Genomic DNA, 24,035 nt, shown 5'->3' with positions numbered 1-24,035 from the left:
TCCTAGAAACGATAACGGAGGCTTTAATAACGTCACATCATGTGTTTTGTCCATATTCACACATCCAATCAAATTCCATAGGAGGGGTAAGGTTCTTATAATGGATGAAGCAGATCTCAACATTGCTCAGACATATGTTTTGCGAAACTGTCCGGAGGATAATCACTTTTATGATCAATTTGTGGTTTCAACAGATTGTAAGTACACGTTTAACATCGTAATTTTGAATGTTAATAGTATTACAGAATAAGTTTAAATTATTGATAATGTGCAGTCTAGGGATGGGTTTCTTGATGGTGTGGAGAATGTTGAGATTTCAAAGGACGTCGTCGAGGGGCTGTTGGGGCGGTTTTGGGTGGTTTTATTAAGTTAAATTAATAATTATTAGTAGGTAGTAATCAAAATTATTAATTGTTGACATGATTAATTTTATTTTATCAAGCATGCCTAGAATGAGAAACAACCAAGGACAAAGGATTGACCCAAAAAATGGTCAACATTATGAGTCGTCCAACGACCACCCGGACTCAACATACCCTATTCCTCCTTCCCATGAACAACCTCAACCTCAACCTCGACCTCAACATCGTACCCGTTCTGATCCTCAACCTACACCTGATCGACCTCAACCTCTAGCTTTAACTTATTCTCAACCTACTCCGGGCTTAGAGGAGCATTTTCTGAGGAGTGAATTTATGAGGGAGGAGGTCACTTCCTCTTCAGTGACGTCGCGCGGTTCGCGACGTCCGTCTAGGACATCGGAGCCTACCACTCCACAGGGACTGCCGCGCGAAGATTCTTTCCCTGCGGTGGAGCACCTACGACCACACCTCCCATGGATGCCTGATAATTCTGGTTTTTAATATTCCGACTAATCTGCGACCATATAGATTGTTGGAAATTTGCGACTGAAGGCTAGTATGAGATTAGTCGGAATATACCGACAAAATTCCTACCAACAGATTTGGTCGGATTTCCGAAAAAATTCCTACCACCTCTTTTTTAGTCGGAATTCCGGCTAATATACTGACTAAAGCAAATTTCCGACCATTCTGAGCCGAGTAGACAGAGTCAGTCGGAATTTAGTCGGTTTAGCCCTATACCGACTAAATTCCGACCGTTTTATCTAGTCAGAAGTTTACTGTTTTTTTTGTAGTGCTTCTAGATTGGTAGAAATGATTTTAATTTTAGTTTTATAAAAATAAAATTTAAAATATATATTTTTTTATTTTGTTGGGTGGACCGAGTGAAGAGAAATAAAAATTAATTAAATTTTAAATTTAATACATTTTTTTAAAAATGATATTTGTTTGTTAAATGAGACAAGACTTGTCTTGCAATGTAAGCATTTCGTATAAGAAAAAGCATGAAAATATAGTGAGCCCCAAAAAATGACCACTAAGTAATGATTTTGATGCCTATTTTAAGTCTTTCTTCCCTGTATTTTGGCCGCTGGAAAGGAAAGTTCTTATTATCCAACTACATTTTGGCAGCTGAAAAATGGATTGGTTTTGTTTCATCACTTTCATAATGCTATCTCACTCACGCTTACTAGTAGAGTAGTAGTTCAGTTGTCCGGTCCCACCACATTTACTTCATTGATAATTTATTTATAAACCGAGAAAATTGCATAAAAGTGATATTTTATAGAATGGAAAAAAAAATGATAACTAAATAAATTGAAACATTTATTAACAATAACTAAGGTGATTAATATAGCAAAATATTTTGAATTAATAATTTCCATTAGGATGGAGAAATTAGATTAAGAGATTATTTATACAATCAACCTAATAAATATTTAATGATATCATTTGATTGTTAAATTATTAATTGATCAGATGTATTAATTAATTAGCATATAAAATTAATTGGCTTTGGTTTTTGAGAGAATATCATATAAAGATTATCATAAGATAATATTAATTTATCTAAATTATATAGTTTTAAGATTAAAATTGAATATATAAATACAATTTAAGTATTGACTAACTTGATATAAATAAGAAGATACTTAAAATTATGATATTTAATTTGTTGGGCCTAAATTGTAAATCTAATTATGAAACATATTATTTTAGCATAGTAAAAATAAATGTTAGCAATGAATTAGATTATTTTGAATTCCAATTAGTAGAAATAAAAAACTACGTTAGCACTTATCTTTTACACTGTCATAAGCTTATAATTATAATTGAGATAACACCAACATATCGACTAATGTGTAGAGATTTTTAGAATGGTTTTTATTTTAAAGATTTATGCATCGTATATTAGTTAATAACTAATTGTGATTTTTTATCATTTCATATTTATGATTTAATAAAACTAATACATTCATACATTACATAGATATACTTAAATAAAAATCACAAATTCTTGTGAGAGAGGGTCTCTTTGAGAGACCATTTGTAATTGAACCAATCCATTATATATTTTCAAAATATTATAAATAGGCATTAAGAATGATGTAAGTAGACATTTAAGATATTGAAAGTAGTCATTAAGAATACAGTAAGTATGCATTAAGGATAATGTAAGTAGGCATTAAAGTTACGGTCAGTAGGCCTTAATCTTTAATGGGTTGGACTTAAAGATATGTCTCTCAAAGAGACGGTCTCTCAAGAGACTAGTTGAATAAAAATTAGTGATTGATAATTATTATTGATTATTCTAAGACGTAAGGGATTGTTTTATCTAACAGCTAGTCTCTTGAGAGACCGTCTCTTTGAGATACATATCTCAAGTCCAGCCCATAAAAAATTAAGGGAAAATTACCTATAATCCAGCCGTTTCATTATTTTCCTACAATAATCCCACCTATTGATTAACCATGAATAGTCCCAACTTTAGAGGGTATTTTCCTAGAGTAAATCCGGTAACCCGATGACTTGTTATAACAAGTTTTATTTTTTTAAAAAAAATAAATTAAAATAAAATGTCGAAAAAATGTGAAAAAAATATTTTAAAAAATTTCTCATTTTTTTTAATTATTCGGAATTTTATGTGAATTTTAAATTTTTTCTCTAATTTTACATTAATTTTCAGTTCACTTTTTTGGTGAATTAACTACTATAGCAGGTCATCGGGTTACCAAGCTTACTCTTGGGTCTTGGCAAATACCCCATAAAGTTGAGATTATTTTGGTTAATTAATAGGTGGGATCATTATAGGAAAATTATGAAAAGGCTGGATTATTCTAGGTAATTTTTTCAAAAATTAATGCCTACTTATCGTATTCTTAATGCCTATTTACATTATCTTTTATGCTTACTTATCGTAATCCTTAATGTCTATTTTCAATATCTTAAATGTCTACTTATATCATTTTTAATGTCTACTTACAATATTTAAAAAAATATGTTATAGGTCGGTCCAATTAAAGATGGTCTCTCAAAAAGACCGTCACTCACAACAATTTATGTTTATCTAATGCTTCTAAAATTCAATAACACATGCTTGCATTATTCATTAAAAATTTAATATATTCTGATTCATACTAACAACTCTATACATTATAGGAGTATTAATTAACTCTCTTTAAATTTAATTTTTTATGGAGCATTTGAATATTAATATAATATCGATATAATTGGTTAATATAAAAAGAATCAAAAGCATGTGACGTACTAAATGTTATGAGTTGTTTAAGACATTTGTAAGCAAAATCTGCTTCCTAATTATTTTAATACAATTTACAAACACTTCTTACCCGTGTGATGCGCCAATACTTCCGCCTATTAGCCAATGTCAATATATTATGGTTGACTTGTTACTAAAAACACATTAAAAATGAAAGTCTACTTTTATTTTCATTTTATTTTTTCATACACAATTTATTTATTATTTATATACATAATATAAAACTTTGCCTATAGCTTATTTTAAGCACTCATAAAGTGTTCCTTTATATATGGTCAAATACAAAGAGTTTAAATATTAGTTTACATAAAATTTCATTTTTTTAGATTCTACTGATGAACGCCTTAGGGTATTTGTTGATAAAAAATATTATAATATAGCATAAAATTTAGAAGTTATCACCAAATTACGCTTCAAAATATATTAAATATTTTTACCGATGGTCACTTTTAACTTATTCTATCAATTATTTTGATTGTTATTTGATCTCAAAGTTTATGTATTTGCTTCATTGTTATTAATTTTAATATGAATGTTGTATGACACATAGAGACGGAGTAAAAGTTCATAAATTCTTTAAAAATCCTGTGCAACTTTAAAAATTATTATGATATTTTTTTTAATAATTTTGTATCTTTAAACACTTAATATATACAGTGTAATTTAATATTAAAATTTCAAATATTTTAAAACCTTATATAATTGAACGTGTTAAACATACTCAGAAGCACTAAAGATTTATAGAGTCATCGAATTTGTTAAGAGGAACCTATAATTGAAATCAAGCAATTTAATGGATTGGGTCAATTTATTACAGCACTACTGATTTACCTTAAAAGGATCACTTGCAAACAATCAGGAAATGATCTCTAATTATACACACTTTGTATGAATCCAACATGATTTACTACCCCTTCTTTAATTGTGATTTTTTGAGATAGAGATATTTAATAATAAAAATCAATATTCATTAGCCTTTAAAATAGAGATTCAATATTAAATAAATATTACTACTTCTGTTTTCTAATGTTCTTTTTGTTTTGAATATTTTTCTTCAAGGAGAGATAGATTTCAATAAAAATTTGTGAAACCTTTATAGAAGATAAAATATATCCATATGAGATTTATTAGATTCGTCACAATGTATACTTTTATATTATATATTTTTAAAGTTTTATGATATGTTTTTAAAGATATTAAGGTTTTAAACTTACTTCGAAAATTGTGCAAAAAGTAATTGACTATAACAAAAAAACAACAAAGGGAATAATTACAACTATAATTTATGATTTTGTCATAAATTTATAATTTAATAATGCTCCTTTCGTTCTCTAATGTTCTTCTCATTACTTTAAAGAGAGAAAATTGACTAAGGTTTTTGAGACATATGTAGAAGATAAAAAATACTACATCATTACGAAATCTTGTTAGATTCATTTTAATGCATACCTTTTTAGTATATATTTTTAATAATTTTTTTGATACGTATTGAGAGTTATATATTGAGATTAAACTGATGTGAAAGTAAATGGCAAGAAAAAAAATTAAAGCAGTATTATGCATTTTAATTGTATCCCTATTAGTAATCATACAATAATAAAAATATAAATCATAATTTTTTTTGTTTGCTATACTTTTTATTTCCTATAAAAACAGAGGTATTTGGATTTTTGAAAATATTCACATTCATTTTCATAAAAAATTTTCTGCATTAACAATGGAGAGCCTTCCATTGAGTGCTATGCCTATATTTGCAAAAAGCAAAGTTCAAGAAAAGTATGTTTTTCCTCCTGAGAAAAGACTAGGTGAACGCTCCCTATACTCCACCCCAAATTTAATTTGTATTATTTTTATTTTAAGTTATCCCATCTATTTATTATAATTTATTTATTTAAAAACTAACTCACCTTTTACTTTTAATTTCATTCATATATATATTCTAATTTTTTTCTACATAAGTCTTTCAAAATTAATATTATTTTGAAAATGTCATTATCTTATAATTGCCTTAGCATGATGACATTATATAGCTATTAATTTGAAAATATTAAAATAAAAATAGAAATACAAATTATTAGTTGTCTAAAATAAAGTGTTATGAGGTAATTTTGAAGTAATTCATGAAATAATTTTTCTAAAAAATTCTTTAGTTTCTAATGTAAAGTTTTACGATAAACATATATGATAATTCAAAACTGATTTACCATACTCACCTAAAACAACATAGATCTATTCTGTTGTAATTGTGCCACTTTCAAAATTTTACTAAAACAACTTGTAATGGGGCTTAATTGTCGTAAATGATATTTAATATGATAATAATTATTTTTATTTATAGCTCTAAAGCTCATGTCACATAATAAGCACAACGCTTTTAATATTCCGCCATTACGCAAGAGTGTTGTAAACATGATATTTATTATTTAACTACTCTTTTATTAAACTGTATAATATCCATCCTTTTTTAAAAGCACTCTATTTTCCTTTTGATGTTAATTCAAAAGGACGGAATACAACATAAGTTATAAAGTTATAGCCTTGTAGGTTTACATAATTTCTAAGTAAAATCTATTTAACTAGTCGAATTTTGACCAAAAATTGTTTATTAGGTCAAACTACAAGTACTGCATTTGATGGAACGAACTAAAGGTGTTTAAAATTGGGTCTGGTGTTTATATGGGTTTTTAATTAGTTTAAACTCATTTTGATGTCAAATCAAAATCGAATTTGATTTTTATATCGAGTATATATCATGTCATCAAATCTGTCTTGAACATAAGATGAACTTTGACTCTAGTTTCTATCCAACAGGTTTTACCTATTTGTGATATAAACAAGATGTCACCTATTGACGTGATTATACCTTCCTTTACACGTAGTATTATATTCTAATGTGATTGTACATTTGACAATACATCGCAATTGAAGCTTTTTTTTTACCGGTTATCGACATACTCTTAGCCGACTAATTGTAAGAGTAGTCAACTTCTAAATAACGTGTTTAATGGCCATATATTAATATAAGGATCTTGCTAAGGAAAATTCACTTTACTCATCACTTCTTTTGTTTTTTCAGTTACCGCTGGAACAATAAATATTCCAATCATAGATTTTCGTGATGATAAGAATTTGATCCATCAAATTATGACTGCTAGCAGAGATTTTGGGGTATTTCAGGTAGAAATATGGGTTCGGTATATCAGTTCTGTCGAGATTTAAATCTTAATTTATTTTTGTCTGAAAAAATTTTTAAAATATATTATACTTTTTCACACATTCATATAAAATTATTAACATTTTCAAGTAACAAGGATTTTCTAATACTTTATATTAATTGAGTGACCAAATACTTTCCAACATTCAAGTTCTTTAAACGAAATATCAATTAAGTCTTTCGGTTTTTAAAGTATAGATACAATGACTCCGTTTTATTATTTCAAATTATTACAAAGTTCCAAATCAAACAACTTAATACACATAATAGATGATAAATAATTTTTTAAAAAATATATGCAAAAGGTTGTCTGGGTTGAATGATCAGGGTCTCAAAAATGACTCGGGCTCTAAGGTCATGGACTCATATCTAACCCGAAAACATTTAAATTGTATTATGTTCTCTCAAAATCTTAAAGCCAAAATGCCATGAGAATTGAGAGGGTCGCGCAAAACATTTATTATATGTTCCTAACTATTAATTAAATATAGTATTTTGAAAATCTAATTTATCATTTTTCTATTATTCAGATGGACCTGAAGCACATTTCCCTCTTGTCCTTTTATTAATGTTCAAATTAATCTAAAAGTATTGAAACATATTATTCCTAACCTTTTATTTCTGAATCTAGGTGATAAACCATGGAGTGTCATTGGACTTGATGAATGATGCAATGAATATATTCAATAAGATATTTGATTTGCCTTTGGAAGAAAGATTTAAAATAAACAAGAAAGATGACCTAAATCAAGTCTGCAGATACTATTCAAGCAGTGTCAATTATAATACTGAGGAATTTCATTTTTGGAGGGAAATCTTGAAGCACAAATGTGAACCTATGAAGGAATGCATGAAATATTGGCCTGAAAATCCTAAACAATATAGGTAAATCAATACTCCCATATTCTCATCAAACTTCCAATTTATTTTTTATATTATTTACTAATTATTTTTAATTTGTACTTTACTTTCATTCTATAAGTTAAAACATCATTACGGGATATCTTATATGTTTGCATTCGTTTCTAAGTTTTATTAATATTAATTTTTTATAATTTCTAACCAAGCACAATCACATATAATTAGAATTGAAATAATGCATCAACAAGTTTTAGCTCTTTTTTACGTCAAATTCTTTAATGCTCGTATATAGTTTTATTAATAACTTATTGGTTGGCTTTCGAGTTTTTTTTTTATTGGATTTTAGTTTTGGCTTTCTAATTGGTAAAACTTCAAAAAAAATGTTTGATAAATAATTTTTAAATTAGCTAAAAAGCGAACTTTTAAACTAAAGCTAAAAAAATTTCATAAGCAGTGTTAAAGTTTTTTTTAGATTTTGGCTTTTTAACCTATTTTTTCTTTAATAAATAGCCAATAATTGCCATAACAATTGGCTCATAACAATTGGCTGAATCAATTAGTTTGTCAACTAGCTAATCAATCAATATTTTCAGCTAATTAAATCAGCTAATTAACAACCATTTAACCCTCAACATATATTTTGTATGCCTATCTAATTCATGGATGAACATTTTTAGGGAAATAATTGGATCATATGTCATAGCCTTGAAGGACATGTCAAAGAAGATTTTGGAGCTAATTTCCCAAGGGCTTGGTTTAGAACAAAAATATTTTGAAAATGATCTAAGTAAAGAAAAATTATTGACTATAAATCATTACCCAAAATGCCCAGATCCAAGTGTGACAATTGGACTACCCAAACACAAAGATCCAACCATTCTAAATATACTTCAAGTAGCTCCAATTGAAGTTCCCGGACTCCAATTCTTGAAGGATGGTCAATGGTTTGGTATTGACACTTCTCCTAATGCATTTTTGATCTTTATTGGCAATCAACTTGAGGTAATTATATTGTAATTTTGTATTTATTCTTCGTCTTGACTTTATAGGATGTTTGACAAACAGCTAGTAGTTCACAGTTGGTAGTTGATTACAATGGCTAATTTGACTAGTTGATTTTATTAACTGGTTGACCAGCTGATTTTGAACCTGCTACTATAGGTAGCTCGTTCAAAAACAGCTTATTCATAACAATAAGTTATTTCAACCGGCTAATTAACCAAACACTAGTATTGGATGATTTGACCACTTAACCCTCTTTTGTATCAAATAAGCTAATATTATATAATAAACTATTTTTCCAAATACTATAAAAATTTGCTAGGTATTGCCCTTAATATATATAAAAAAAATTGGAAAAAAATAAGCTCTAAAATTCTCGGGCCCAGAGCTAGAAAAGGGTTCAATGCCTCAATTGTTCAATGTTGTCACATATGACCTCAAACACCGATTGTAAATTTGAAAGGATTTATTTCTTTCATTTTGCCTGAAGCTTATAAAATATCAGAAACGTCACTAGCAATTAATTTGTTAGAAGTTCAATTTGAGGCAGGTAATTAGCAATGGAAAGCTGAAATCAGTTGTGCATAGAGTGATGAATGCCACCAAAGCTCGAACAAGTTCGGTGTTTTTCACTTCTCCATCATCTGAATGCATAATTGAACCAGCAAAAATTCTTGTTCAAGGAGAAACTCCACTATATAAGAGCTTCCAATATAAAGAGTATTTGGATATTCATATTGGTAATGATGGGGATAGAGATGCTATACTTGAAGGATATGGTTTTAAGATCAAATCTTGAATATTAATTTCATAATTAACATGTTAATTATAGTTTACAATTGTTAATTAGCTTATAATTGTGATACATTGAAATGTTTTGTAAATTAGAAAAAGTGTATAGAATTAGTAAAGACGGGTGAATTTAGAAAGTTGAAGCCTAAACTTCTTATAAGATGCCTAAAGTCGTTACCAACTAAGTTAGCACTAATCTTACGTTTTTATTCAATATAAGAATATGTATCTTTTTCGAAAAAGGACTAGCGCTTACTACCCCTTACTATGTTAATTATTTTTGATAGAATATAAAACATGAGTCTTTGTAATTCGGATAAGGAAAAGTGATAACTCCTTTAAAAGCTAAAAAAAGGTCCACTACTAAAATTAATCGGAAGTTACTCCTTAAGTTTATAAAGTAGTATAATTAGTATGATTAGATGTGATTGGAACTCATAAACTGGGACTTAATATTTGTTTTTGTTTTCTCTTTAAAAGAATTTATAGAATCTTTGTAATTAGTAGTAATCCCTAGTCCCAATGAATATAATTGACTCAATTACAATACATTGCACTGTATTACGAGACTCACTTGAGGTATCAAGCTTTGCAATTACTGATACATTTCTGGCTCCATCGAAAACATGTTTAGAAATTCTGATAAAATTCGAATTTTGAATACTAAAATCGCATTGAGTAAACGCATTTTTAGTTAGAGAATACTCTCAATATTAAATTAATATCTATAAGAATGTATATTCGTAGTCATAACCATTAACTCAGTATTCCGCTTAAAAACAAGTCTTAGGTGGGAGAAAAGATAACGAACAATCCATACACTTATCCAATCCAAAGAAAAAATTAAAAAAATATGGTCAATTTTTCTTCAAACAGTGAGAAGCCTATGCATCGAAAAAATATGGTCAATTTTTACTTCAAATAGTGAGAGGCCACTATAGACTATGCATCAAGTCCAAATCCTATTACTTGTAAAATGATATAGCAATCATATCATTCATCATATGACTCTTCATATCTCAAAAATTAATGGGCGTATATCGTAGACATGCATGCGCGCATTTGGGAAAAAGTATACGATATTATAAGATGACTCAAGGAAATTTTATTTTATTTTCATACAATTATTTATATATTCATACGAAATTTTACTTATACGACATAATATTAAAATTTTATTATCATATAAAATTTATTTTGGAGAACAAAAAATTAAGTTTTAAGCGACAAAAATAAATTGCATAAAATAGAATTTAGACGACATATCAAATTAGTAGCATAAACTACCATCTTAGGCGTCTAAAAATTATTATGTCCACCAAAATAATAATATCACTATCCAAAATAAAATTATTCAAATTAATTTTATCTTTTCTTATTTTACTATGAGTTTAAACTTAATTAAGATTAGGCTTTCACCAAATAATAAAAATTTTTAAAAAAATTATTCAGTACAATTAACAACACATTACCTATGGAAAAAAATAACGGAATAATAATCAATGAATAAAGTGTACTCATGATACGAACATGCAATATTCAACGACATTATAACATTTTTTCTAAATAACGGAAAGAGAATTTCATTAGCAATATATTAGCGACATTTAATTTAAATTTCATTACTTCAAGTTTCTAATAGTATATATATATATAATAGATTTAATACATTTATTAGATTCTTTAGCAGTATAATAAAAAATCATACTAAAATTTTTCGCCATATAGAATCTAGTAGCATTTCTCATAAATGCCACTATAGACTAAAGGCCAAATTAAGTCTTATTAAATTACTTTATAGAGGAACTTAACATATAAACCAAAAATTATTATACTAAAAATATTAATCGGTGACATTTTTTTAATGCCACCAAATTCAATATGGCGAAAAGTTTAATTTATTGTAGCGAATTCGGGATGATTTAATTGAGAAATTAAAGTCTAAATATACTTATGATTCTTATTGCATATATACTTTCGCGGTATAACATATTAATATCAACGTTATTAGGATGAAACAAAAAATTTAAATTAGTGGGTGCAATCAAAATATTATAGTGGAATGACTGATACACTAACAAAATAAACACTAAAAAGATATTATTGAATGGTAATAAACATTAATACTCCTATATCCATCAAATTTTCAAAATAAATGTAGATAGTCTGAATCAACAAGGATTCTACATTTATTATTACAAATCAAAATTTGTTTTTTTTTTTTTTTTATCTTTCAAGTATTTTACATTAAAGAAAAATACTTAATTGCTTCATGTATTGGATTATGACTGAATAAAAGTACATAAAATATTGTGAGCCGGTAAAAAATTACCAAATAATGTTTGTGCCTTTTATTAGGACATTAACTTGTTATTCACTTAATACTTCATTCGTTTTACTTATTTCGTAGTATATTTTTATCCAAAACTCTCATTTTAAAACCAAAAACATAATAAAATGAATTGAAGATAATATTATAATTAGGCGAGCTCATAAACCTCAATTTTAAAAGATGTCGACTTTCTAATCTTTATATATATTTTTTAATAAATTAACAAATGACGATATATTTAGGTGACAACTAATCGGTTATATAATTGTACCTCAATGATGTCCTTGTTATAAATTAATAAAACTGAAATTATTATTAATGTATTTTATAAAGTTAATCATTTTCATCTATGTTTTGTGATAATTTTAACTAGATATATATTCAAAATACAAGATAATAAACTTATTTTGTATCTTCATAAATAGAAATTATCAAAAACGATTTCATCTTGTTCTGTAACAATAAATAATACTCTCTCCGAACCAATTTAGTTGTTCCATTTCCTTATTTGGCAAAGTCTTTTTAGTTGTCCCATTTTTATTTTTGTCAATCTTTTTTTACCTAAATATCCTTAGTTCTCACAAGTAATTACGAATATACCCCATATACCTTACTTATCCAACTACCCTTCACTACTTACCCTTTACTACTTATCCTTTTTAATAGATCCCACACCATCTTTAATAACCGTGCTCAAGCAAATATGACATCTAAATTGATTCGAAGGGAGTATTAGAAACTCAATGTATATATAATTGTAAGAGCTGCCTCCTAAACTATAAATATACAAGAATTGCAAATTAATTTTTACATCTTAATTATATTATAAATGGCGAACCTTCTGTCAAGCTGCATCATTGTAAATTCTGAAATCCCCCAAAGCTATATCTTTCCTCCACAAAGAAGACCACGTAAGTTTGTTGCTTTATTATTTTACTACAATAATCGCCGCTAAGCAAATTCAAATATCCGATTTATTTGAATCAATCAATCTGATTGGATATTCGATATTCGAAAATTGTCAAATATTATACTTACCAAAAATAAATTAATATTTTATTTATTCGCTGTGAATTAATAACAACATCTATCAATTGTTTCCTACTAATTTCATCTTTTTTATACGTATTTACTCACAGCATACTCGTTGTGGGAGGGGAGAGATTGAATTATAGTGGTTTAAATAAATGTAGGATTATTCACGGCGGATAGGTAATAGTTTTTCACAAATATATGCAGTTACAATATTTTGAGTTTTTTTAAATATTTATTTGTAAAATGAATAAATAATAATTCTCAAAATATTGGTATTTCCATAAATTTTGTCTATAAATATATTGTCAATGTCAAACATGAACGTTGTGAAATGAATACTTGCTTATTTATCGTACAGCTCTATCTGGGAAAATTGACGTTCCCATCATTGATCTTCAAGATGAAATGAATTCAACCAAGAATATTATGAAGGCCATTCAAGATTTTGGATTATTTCAGGTTCATATTTAAAAATAGAAAATTACGTTATTTATTAGATATAATGATATAATTTTAATATAGAAAAAAAAGTGAAACCTTGCCAATACCTTACTATAAAAAAAGTGATATTTAATCGTCCAACCCAGACGGCTGATTCTCACCATAGTTAATTTTACTTTTTTTGGTATTTATTAATTTTATAAAGAAAATAATTAAGTTTTTATATTTATTTTTTCTCCAAGCAGGTAATAAATCATGGGGTTCCAAAAAATGTAACAGATGAAGCATTGAAAGTATTTATGGAAGTATTTGAATTAGTTCCAGAAGAAAAATCCAAAATAAACATGATAGAAGATAAAAAGGAAATATGTAGAATATACTCAAGCAGCTACAATTTTGACCATGAAAAGTTTCACTATTGGAGGGATGTTTTGAAGCACCATTGTAGCCCTCTTCATGAATGTATCAAATTTTGGCCTAAAAATCCTGAAAATTACAGGTAATAATGTATCAAATTTTGGCCTAAAAATCCTGAAAATTACAGGTAATATAATCAACCATTTTTGTCTTTCCGATTATTCTATTCGTTCCTTTGATTTTGCTGTAACACGTACAAAAAGTATCGTATAGCAAAATAGTGACACTAATGGATGTGTTTGGCAATTGCTTGTTGGTTATTACTCCCTCTGTCCATCTCAATTTGCACCTCTTTCTATTTTAGTTTGTCCGACTTATTTTGCACTCTTTTCTATTTTGGCAATGATCTCACTTTTTTTTTTTAAATCTCATCCACAAACTTTTTTTTTCTCTCCATCTTAACTGTTCATTTCTATCATCAACTTGTTTTTTTGTCTTATTGTCCAACCAAAATTCACCCAAAATAAAATGGGTGCATACTCATAGGGACGAAAAGAGTAGTTATTAACTTGTTTGATCAACTGATAGCATTAGTGTGATTTTTGTTAGTTGTTAGCTATATACTTAAATTAATTGTTTTGGAGATATTCAGTAAAAATTAAACGCTACTTGTTGGCTATTGGCTTGTTTAAGCTAGAGGTAGTATTGACGACTTATTTGTTAGTCATTAAGTCCGTTGTTTAAATCGGCTGTTATAGAGATATTCGATAAAAACTATAATTGTTATCTGATGGAGGTTTATTGGAGAAAGTTGGTCAATAAACAAAAAATGTCAACGGAAAGGCTACTTATTGGGGGTATTTGGCAATTTGTTGATGGTTGTTGACTGTTTGCTGCTTGTTTTTTTAACTGGCTTATTTGACTCGTTGAAAATATTGACCGTTTTGTTCGCTTTTAAGATAGCTGAAAAAGCCAACTGTGTTTGGTGGTGTTAGGTATATCTAGGTACCGACTGTTGACTGTTTATTATAAAAAGTAGTTCAACAAAAAAACAAACTAGAGTAGTTTTTTATTTTAGCTTAAAATCCAGTTTTTTCACTGGCTTAAAAGTTATTTACTAAATAATTTTTTTGGCTATTGACCAACCAATAAGTCAAAAGTCAAAAGTTAAGCAAAAAACCATGAACCAAACACCCCCATAGCATTTTTGTTTCGGGTTAGACTTAACATCAAGGGTCAACTTTTCCAGTTAGCTTAAAAGTTATTTTTCAAACACTTTTTCAACAATACGACAAAACCAAACGTCAAAAGTCAATTAAAACGCCGACTAAAAAATCATTTATCAAATACACCCATTATTAACTCTACCTAATTAACATGAATACTTAATCAATGAAAAATAATTTTCCCTCTATTTCAGGGAGACAGTGGGAGTATATGTTACAGCATTAAAGGAAGTGGGGTCAAGGATATTAGAGAAGATATCAGAAGGAATAGGACTAGAGAAAGGATACTTTAAAAATGAGCTAAGCCAAGATAACATCTTGACCGTAAATCACTACCCACCATGTCCTGATCCAAGTCTAACCTTGGGATTAACTAAGCATTCTGATCCCAACTTAATAACTATTCTTCAAGCACTGCCTGTTGATGTTCCTGGGCTTGAACTCTTTAAGGATGAACAATGGCTCAGTTTTTCTACTGTTCCTCATGCTTTTATCATCTTTGTTGGCAATCAACTTGAGGTAAAACTTTATCCGCTTAACTAGCTGACATCAACCATACTCTTTGAAGATCGGTGTATTTTCAAAAATTATGATATCTTTCTAATAATTTTGTATCTTTAAACGGTTAACATATATATATTATGTAATTTAATATTAAGGCTCTTAATTTTTTGAGTCCAGTGTGATTTAACATGTTTGAACCTACTTAAAAACTCCTCTGGTTACTCTTATTTTGCATCAGTTGTAAAATGAATGAAATTTAGTGGAATGGAAAGTAGATCGAGAAATAAGACAAAAAACAATAGAAGATAGAAATAATTAATTAAGAGGAGGAGAAAATATAAGTTTATTGATGAGATTAAAAGAAGAAAGTGAGATCATTGTCAAAAAAGAAAACAACACAAAATCAATTAAGATAAATTACAATAAAAAGTGGTGCAAAATGAGTAAAACAAATAATTTTTAAATGTTTTTCTATTACTATTAATTTTCTTTGTTGGGGCCTCTCACTTTACTTCTTTGATTTTTTTAGTCATTTTTCTTGAAAATTTGAAGGTTTTTCTTATATTAGTGGTGTGGGGTCATGACATTCACAACCATTAAGCAACCACTCGACTATTATGTCATTCATTTCTTTGGTGATGAAACTTTAATTTTAAAATAAGTATTTTTCTTTACGATTCCAAGTTAAGAAAAAGAATAATTTGAGTAAGAGAACCATGACTATAAACCTTATTGAATGATTTTTCTGGCAAAACAACACTAAATTTCAATTATTACTCTCGTCATTTAATATCAATAATCAAACGGACAGTAAGAAGTTCAACCATGTATGCACAAAGGTTTGAACTAATAGCAAGTACAATGTAATGTAGGTAGTGAGCAATGGGAAGCTGAAAGCAGCAGTACACAGAGTGAGCAACGCGATCGAAGCGAGAACGAGTGCAGCCTTCTTCATTAATCCATCATATGAATGCATTGTAGAGCCTGCAAAAGAGCTTCTTCAACAACACAACAATCCTCCATTGTATAAGGCTTTCAAATATAAGGATTTCTTTAAAGTGTATACAAGTCATGATGGGGAAAGGCATGCTATACTAGAAGACTTTGGTTTTAAGATCACATCTGGATTTAGTGCTTAAAGTTTCTAAATTTATACATGTTTATTGTGGTTTAAATATTGAGTATTTATGAATAATAAAAGCAGAATTCTAGCTTTTACTCTGGATGGTTCTTTGGTATTGATATGATATCAGAAGCCAACGTATGAAATATCACATATTTAAACTTTAAATCACATTCACCCGCATTTCAAATGCAATAGTTAGGGTCAGCCACCAAATACAACCTAAAAATGGAATGTGTTTTATGTACATGAATCAAACTTATTTTTATGCCAAAAATTATGCACAAGAAAAAATTTCAAATGTGTTTTCTCCTTAAGTCAACATAAAGGAGAAAATAGACCTAAAGTTATGTACCAAAAAAATGCCCAAGTAATGAGGATCAAGCGAACAAGAATCAATTCACATAATAGTGTTCAGGCTAAGTTCTCGGATCTGGATTCAAGTTCGAAGGTTCTGACAGATCCTAGACATCGGAAAAATAAAGCTTTAATTCTCCAAGACTAGTAGCAAAATCATCAGGATAAGCTGTCCTAGATAACTGGTGGTAATTCTTCCAATCAAACTAATCACGCTCATCTACGCTCCTTTCTGACGTGTTGATAGAGAACATTGACATTTTGGTAGTTGAGTTCTATAGGCTCGAGAAAGTTCGCTTGTTGCAGCCTTCCTTGGTCGCTAAAATCGGGAGGCTCGAGAAAGTTGCCTTGTTGTAGCCTCCCTTGGTCCATGAAATCAGGAGGCTCGAGAAATCTGCCTTGTTGGAGCCTCCCTTGGTCCATGAAATCAGGAGGCTCGAGGAATCTGCCTTGTTGGAGCCTCTCTTGGTCCATGAAATCGGGAGGCTCGAGAAAGCTTCCTTGTTGGAGCCTCCCTTGGTCGCTGAAATCAGGAACCTCGAGTAAGCTGCCTTGTTGGATCCTCCCTTGGTCCATGAAATTTGGAGGCTCAAAAAAGCTTGCCTGTTGAGGGTCTGCACGCCCAGAACGATCCCACCAACGACTCCTCATTAGAGGCAGCATGGTGCTAGAGTCAGGATGCCGGAAGACACTTTGATCGCCCAAAAAACCAAAAAACGATGCAGATGCTTGCACATTGCTCCTTGATCGATCCTCAAATAAATCGACCCAACTTTCTTCATGGTTTGCTTTGCTAGGTGACGATGGTATCCGTAACTCTTTACTTTCCTCATTGTCGTCAATATCCAAAACAATTGTCGAGGCATTGGTAGTATCGCCAAGTACTCGACGGGATCCAAACACATAAAACCAATCGAGAAGATAAGGATAAGTTTTAGAATCGGTTTCAATAAGCCAAAGAGAACCTAAACGATACCGTTGCACAGGAAAGTTGTAAGGCGATTCCCTTCTAAAATAGCGGTTTCTTGTGCTTTGGTCTCTGAAACACAGACTCTGCGACCACCGTCTGGATGGTGAGTATGTGTATCCCGAAATAGAACCATCCCGCAACTTTTTGTCCCAAAAAGTTCCGAGAGTGGTTAGAAATTGCATCCCTTGACTGTCTGGTTGCCAAAAAGGATAGCTCGTCTGAAAGCTAAAGATACAAATATAATTAGAATGCCAAATTTGGCACGAAAACAACAAAATAACGCTGAATTAGAGTAAAATCAGAAATGGAAAGAGAATGGAGGACAAGAAAAAGCCTACCTCAAAAAAGATTTTTCCATTTTCCCTTGAGAGCTCCTATGCGTGGGAAGCGAGTTGTATGGAGAAGCATAATTGCAATTGCCGTGCTTTTGAAAATCGAAGACACTGAAGCTGCAGGAAAAATGAGAAATGGTAAAAAAAAAGAAGTAGCATTCTCTAATGTTCAACGGAAGTTATCAAAATACGAAAACCTGCAAACATCACCAACTCCGTCAATGAATACCGTATTTTCAGCAATAAACTCCAGAATGTCATTTACACGCTGCGATGAAGAAAAACGGCTGTATAAGCTACAAATCTTCCAAATCAACTAAAATAACTACATTCCATTACCTAAACGCCATTAAGTGGCTCCCACCTAGGTGGGTTTGGGTTGTCGGAATCCAGTGTAACATAATTCGCTAGTTAATTCACCTTTTGTGTTGGCGATTCGCTCAAAATGACCCTAAAATAGCCCAAAACCAATCATAATTCGCTTTTTTTGATTCGCAATACGCAAGGAAGTTAGTGAATCATGTGACAATGAAGCAACCTTATGTGCACATGATAGCAAAGAGGTTGTTTTCAATTGACCCGTGATAGCAAACATCATCTACAACTTCATATAAAGTGCACATGAGTTCACGAGTCATTATACCAAAGTTTATTACAACCCGAAAACAAAAAACTATAAATCAACTAAAAGATAAGTAAAGCAATTTCAAATGAACGGAAGAAAAAAAAAAAAACCTTGGGAACAACAAATAAGAGCAAATACGGAGTCACGAAAATAGAGGCCATCTCTTCCAGCCACGTCGTAGCTGTATACTGTAAAAATACATACGTGTAAATAAAAATTTGAACCCCATGCTAATGAACAGCCAAAAACTAAACAACATCAAGCTTCCAGCATGTAAAATCACCTGAAATAAAGTTTCGAACTCCATTCGAACATTCTCTGTGTTCTCTTTACCGCGCCATCTCTTTGGCATGTAGTGAGTGTGTTGAACCACCAAAGACATTGCAACTTCGGGATCATGAACTAGAACTTCGTCTGTCACAGCAGCCCGACTGATGGCCGTTATAGCTCCAAATACAGCACCATACCATATTAAATTGCGCCCAAATATCTGCACGATTTACGGAAAATATGCAAGTAAAATCAATGATTTGTACTACAGCAATGTGAAAAATGAAGGAGATGAAATTTGACAGAATTACATGGCCCTCGACAAGAGATTCGTCTAGTAAAGCGATAATGATCAAGACTGCAGCAAAGCCACCAAATATGAAGGTAATAAATTTTAGGACGATTAAAATAATCGGAGACGGAAATTGCTTTAGGTAATCCGAAGCATGTATTATACTGCTGTCTACACGACGCCTAAAGAAGTGTTCCACCTGGAATGCAGAAAAACGTGGGTCAAAACAAAATCAACGGGTATTTTGTTGGAAATACTTTACATGTGAGTAAGATCCCACATCGCTAAAAAAGTGGGTTGTACACTTGTATATAATACTTAATGGGTGATTCTCCTAATACCATAGGATTTTGGGAAAGGGTAAACCTCATCAAGTATATATGCAAGTTAATATTTATTAACCGTGGGTTTGCGGGCCTGAATTTACAGGCCCATGGAGTGATTGTATGACAAATTATCACGGCCTAACATATTCCTCTCCGTTAGTAAAAATGGAAGGGAAAAAAACACCCGCTTAATGTCTTGGTAGATCATTGTCTAACAATGCACAAATTGGTGTCATTCTAAATAGTTTCTAAATTTTTACTAATGCTTTGTATTTGATCTATAATGTCCCTTACTTATTAATCGTGCGAACTTCTTGTTTACGTGAAGTTTCAAATGTTAATTATTACTAAGAGTCGATCAGAAATAATTTCTTTCTAAGTCTCGGGAAAAAAATCAAAAGAGTATTACTTGCCTCGTTGAATTCCCTAAACATCCACTTTGATAGATTTGACCATCGTCGGACTGATGCAGTTGCAGGGTGGTGATAGAGTATTTCAGCATGCCTCAAGAAATGAAATACCGCCAAAAATATAGTTAAAAATGGAGAAAGCGGAATCATCCCCAGTCCAATTACTACAAATCTATTCCTCAATGTATCAGGATTTGAGAGGAAGTCCTTCCTGACACAGAAATTTCTGGTGGCACAAAACAAAACTGATCAGCTACTGAATTAGAAACAGCGCAAATCTTTTCTTTTGAAGGATTTATAATAGATGGTACGTTACTTGAACTCGGGTACTGATGTTGGATATTGGTAGGTGTTCAAGTGTCGAATACGTCTAAATATTCAATTTTGGACCTAAAGTGAAGTGTTTAAGTGCCTAACAATGACCGAGTATCAAGGATCGTACACAGGTACGTGAAGCAAAATGAAAAGTCCGAGTAACATAGAATAGAAGATTACACAATCCAAGACGTATATTTCAACACTGCCCGTGGGGAGAAGTTTCTTTGACCCCCTCTCCTAGTCACAATCCAAAACTCATGTTTTGTATCTACATTGATTTCAATATAATTGTAAATTCATTTTACAGTCGGGTCACATCGGATTCGGTTACGAGGTCGATTAAATATCGGGTTATCGAGTCTGTTTTGAACACCTCTACTAGTCTGTCCAATTGGGTCAAAATTTACCAATTCTAAACTGAGTGAAACTTAAAAATCAAACCGAATTGACAAATTAGCTAGGCACTTAACAAAACCCGAAAACAATCCAACCAAAAACATCACTAATGAAGCATACTATTCAATAAAAATTTAGTGAAAAATAAGAGTAATTCAAGAGGTAGGTGTAGTCATCACCTGTCAAACATGCTGTGCAGAATGCACCAATTTAAGGTCCACTCAAGTGTGTTTGGCAATACAAGGCGTTGACAGCCCCTCGTAACACCGGACTTGACGATGGGACCAGTGCCAGGGATCATCGTCGAGATAGGGAAAGCAAGAATCCCTTTGTTAATCATGCCAATCAAGTAATTTTCCTTTCGCATCAACCGCATCACAATGTCATGAGCCGACAGATCTTTAACTACACATAACTTATGTGAATTCTGAACAAGAACCACTTTCTCAAGAACCGATGGCCATGGCATAGTTTTCAACTCATTATCGGTGACATGGAGACTGCAAAGACGAGCATCACCACAACATCATTAAACCCCACCAATAAAAGAGAAAGTGCAAGAGCAAGTGTCACATGATTCGCTATTCTTGGTCGGTTTTGGATATTCTTGGGCAAATTTGAGCGAACCGTGAATTCAAAAGGCGAATTATGTTACACTGGCAAGAACGATTCGAAGAAATTGGAACAAATAAAGTGGTGCTATATATGCTTACCGGTTGTAATAGAAGTGGCGTATCTTAAGAGTCTCTTTTAGCTGCACAAAAAACCTTAAAAAACAGAATACCCAATATGTCGAAAATACACACAAAGCCCCAAGAATAATCGCTTTATAAAGCGTAAGTGGGCTTAATGGGTGATCATGGAGAGCTTCTTTCGAAAGATCACAGGGTTCGAATCCAGATTTAACGGCATCTATTCCACATTTCGCATTACGGAGACCAATCCAATCAACATATAGTAAGAAAAATCCTGCAAAGCATATTGTGAAAGCAAGACTAAGGAGTTCAACTATCCATTTTACAATAACACACCAAAGCCCTTTTTCACAATAGTAGTTGTATAGCCTTTCAAAAAACAAGTCCAAATCAGAAATAGATTCTACTTTTCGGCTTTCGGAGTTAAGGAGCCAAGAGGGGGTTACGCTATCGGGATAGGGTACCTTTCCAGGGTTGGATAATTCAATCGCAGGAGGAATGTCAATTAAACCTGAAGATTCAGGATCGTCCGGTCTTTTCCACTTCAATATGCTCAGAGCATTTCTGCCCCATTGCCAACTCGACATTATTTGCAAACATATAACGTAGGCGTATATGGCAAGTCGATTCCCCACAAACGCTTGAACAATCGAGCAAAGGACCTGAAATAAATCAAGACGTCAGTCAGATCACCAAGGTGCATAGAAGCAAATCAAGATGCCAGAAACGACACATATTTCGATAGAAAAAAAGCAATGAATTGACACGTAAAGGGGAGGTTCTGAGCATGTTCAAACGCACAGGCTTTAAAAAATTAAGGGCCTAAATATTAAATTACATAGTATATGTTAAGTGTTTATTATATCATAATTTTTGAAATTGCACAGGGCTTTCAAAATTTTTCAATTTTTGCTCCGCCCCTGAACACGTAAAGCAGTGACATTTCGTTATACATCAAGGTATTCAATGTTAAGATCACAGTGCCATCCTCTAACATGGTTGCTAAGTATCAATCACTAGAAGTATCAACTACTATTGACAAAAAAAACAGATCATATGGACAATTGGCTACTAGCTATCACTCTAAACTATCTTTCCAGTAACAAACTTCTTAGATAGTCTATGTTCTAAGCCATCACTCTAAACATTCATAAACAATGTAGTGACAAGTGTTCACCATCTAAATGATGAATCAAACTAATAACCAGACAACCTCAAAACAAAAAACCTGTAAGCTCAAAGGTTTTATTATTAGGCTATTTTACTCGATTATAAGGCATGTCTCACGATGAGTCCGTCTTATACAAGAATTTGTGTAACTAGTGAATCTGAACAATGTCACATGATTCGTTAATCTGCTCGCAAATCAACAAAAGAGAATAATAATCAGTTTTGAACTATCTTTAGGTCATATTAAGCAAATTACAAATTTAAAAAGCGACCTGTGTTACACTAATATCAATAACCAATAAATTATGCAATTTCGACGTCTTCAAGTAATCTTTAGGATGATATAAGTCTTCAAAATCATCATAACAAACATGTTCAATTGCTCAAAGCTATTAAAGCTCCAAACTTTCCACCCTAAACACCACTTTCACCATTAAAATCCAAGAAATTTCATCCCATAAATCAAATTAGAGAAAAATGCGGTATCAAGTATCAACATTCAAGTTATTCCATAGCAAAACAAGCATAATTAACAACTCAAAAACTACAATTTTGTACTCAATTAACCATAATTTCCATCAAAGTTTCAAGCTTTAATGTTAAATAATAATCCATAAAACTTTAAAAATTGTTCAATTTATCATATAGCCCATAAAATTTCACCCATCATAATTTCCATCAATGTTTCATCCTTAAATTTCTAACAATAAAGGGTAATCGAAAATAATTTAATCAAAGTAAATAACATATTCTTCTCTAAAACCCTAATATCATAATTTAAATTTAAACAAAAACCCAAATCTAAACTTAGAAAAAATAATACAATTGAAATTACCTGAGACCCAACAATTGTTAGGATCAAATACCAAAAAATGGTTGTATTATATTACTAAGATTATGATTACTAAAATAGTAAGATAATTGTTTAATCGAAACAAATAAAACTTCTCAATGTTTGCAGAAGAAAGCTAGGGGTTTAACAGATTTCATTTTTTGTCAGTTTAGGTTTAACTATGAGTATATATAGTGTTTGTTGTGGGCTCTAATCGCCAAGCCTGATTAATTTTTTTTTTTTTTTTTAAAAAAAAGGGTTTGTAATCCCAAATTTATCCACTGTTATCTAATGTAGAGAGACCATCTCTCGACACAATTTGTGATTAGACGTGTTAATGAGGAAGGTCTATCTCGAAAAACTAATTTATTTTTTAATTATATTTGAAGTGTTTTTGTGTTTTAGTCTATTTTATAAATGTAGATATAGATTTATAAATTTTGACCAACCTGATAATTTAATTAGTGAGAGAAGAATTATATTTATTAATATTTTGACCTAATTTATCAATAT

General features: G+C 30.7%; 3 protein-coding genes across 3 annotated transcripts; 2 read left to right on the top strand and 1 right to left on the bottom strand.

Annotated features, from left to right (window-relative positions):
- Positions 1-5,359: 5,359 nt before the first annotated feature.
- LOC130800127 (hyoscyamine 6-dioxygenase-like) lies at positions 5,360-9,518 on the top strand. Its single transcript, XM_057663483.1, has 6 exons — positions 5,360-5,447; positions 6,440-6,517; positions 6,719-6,819; positions 7,488-7,741; positions 8,395-8,719; positions 9,270-9,518. The coding sequence occupies exons 1-6, from the start codon at positions 5,360-5,362 to the stop codon at positions 9,516-9,518; spliced, it is 1,095 nt and encodes a 364-aa protein (XP_057519466.1).
- A 3,154-nt stretch (positions 9,519-12,672) lies between these two features.
- LOC130800468 (hyoscyamine 6-dioxygenase-like) lies at positions 12,673-16,954 on the top strand. The gene is made up of 5 exons (XM_057664016.1): positions 12,673-12,754; positions 13,237-13,337; positions 13,565-13,818; positions 15,097-15,421; positions 16,279-16,954. Exons 1-5 carry the CDS (start codon positions 12,673-12,675, stop codon positions 16,543-16,545), a joined length of 1,029 nt encoding a protein of 342 aa, XP_057519999.1. The 3' UTR covers positions 16,546-16,954.
- A 39-nt stretch (positions 16,955-16,993) lies between these two features.
- On the bottom strand, positions 16,994-23,659 carry LOC130800461 (autophagy-related protein 9-like). Its single transcript, XM_057664009.1, is given in 11 exon segments — positions 16,994-17,122; positions 17,124-18,081; positions 18,195-18,305; positions 18,386-18,456; positions 18,924-19,001; positions 19,097-19,303; positions 19,395-19,574; positions 20,115-20,337; positions 21,005-21,325; positions 21,539-22,182; positions 23,526-23,659. Coding segments are annotated over 10 exon segments (2,847 nt in total). The 5' UTR covers positions 22,108-22,182; positions 23,526-23,659.
- Between the last annotated feature and the right edge of the window lie 376 nt (positions 23,660-24,035).

Source organism: Amaranthus tricolor, chromosome 14 (assembly GCF_026212465.1).
Source record: "Amaranthus tricolor cultivar Red isolate AtriRed21 chromosome 14, ASM2621246v1, whole genome shotgun sequence".
Lineage (NCBI taxonomy): Eukaryota > Viridiplantae > Streptophyta > Magnoliopsida > Caryophyllales > Amaranthaceae > Amaranthus > Amaranthus tricolor.
The sequence above is the reverse complement of the archived record's forward strand: the minus strand, read 5'-3'. Positions and strand labels throughout refer to the sequence as shown.

Bases quoted from the DNA above. Each gene is read 5' to 3' on its own strand.
- LOC130800127 (XM_057663483.1), top strand. From the start codon at position 5,360: ATGGAGAGCCTTCCATTGAGTGCTATGCCTATATTTGCAAAAAGCAAA. The intron at 6,518-6,718 runs GTAGTATTATAT...TTGTTTTTTCAG, and splicing joins GATTATACCTTCCTTTACAC to TTACCGCTGGAACAATAAAT. The intron at 8,720-9,269 runs GTAATTATATTG...AATTTGAGGCAG, and splicing joins TTATTGGCAATCAACTTGAG to GTAATTAGCAATGGAAAGCT.
- LOC130800468 (XM_057664016.1), top strand. From the start codon at position 12,673: ATGGCGAACCTTCTGTCAAGCTGCATCATTGTAAATTCTGAAATCCCC. The intron at 12,755-13,236 runs GTAAGTTTGTTG...TTTATCGTACAG, and splicing joins TCCTCCACAAAGAAGACCAC to CTCTATCTGGGAAAATTGAC. The intron at 13,819-15,096 runs GTAATAATGTAT...CCTCTATTTCAG, and splicing joins AAAAATCCTGAAAATTACAG to GGAGACAGTGGGAGTATATG.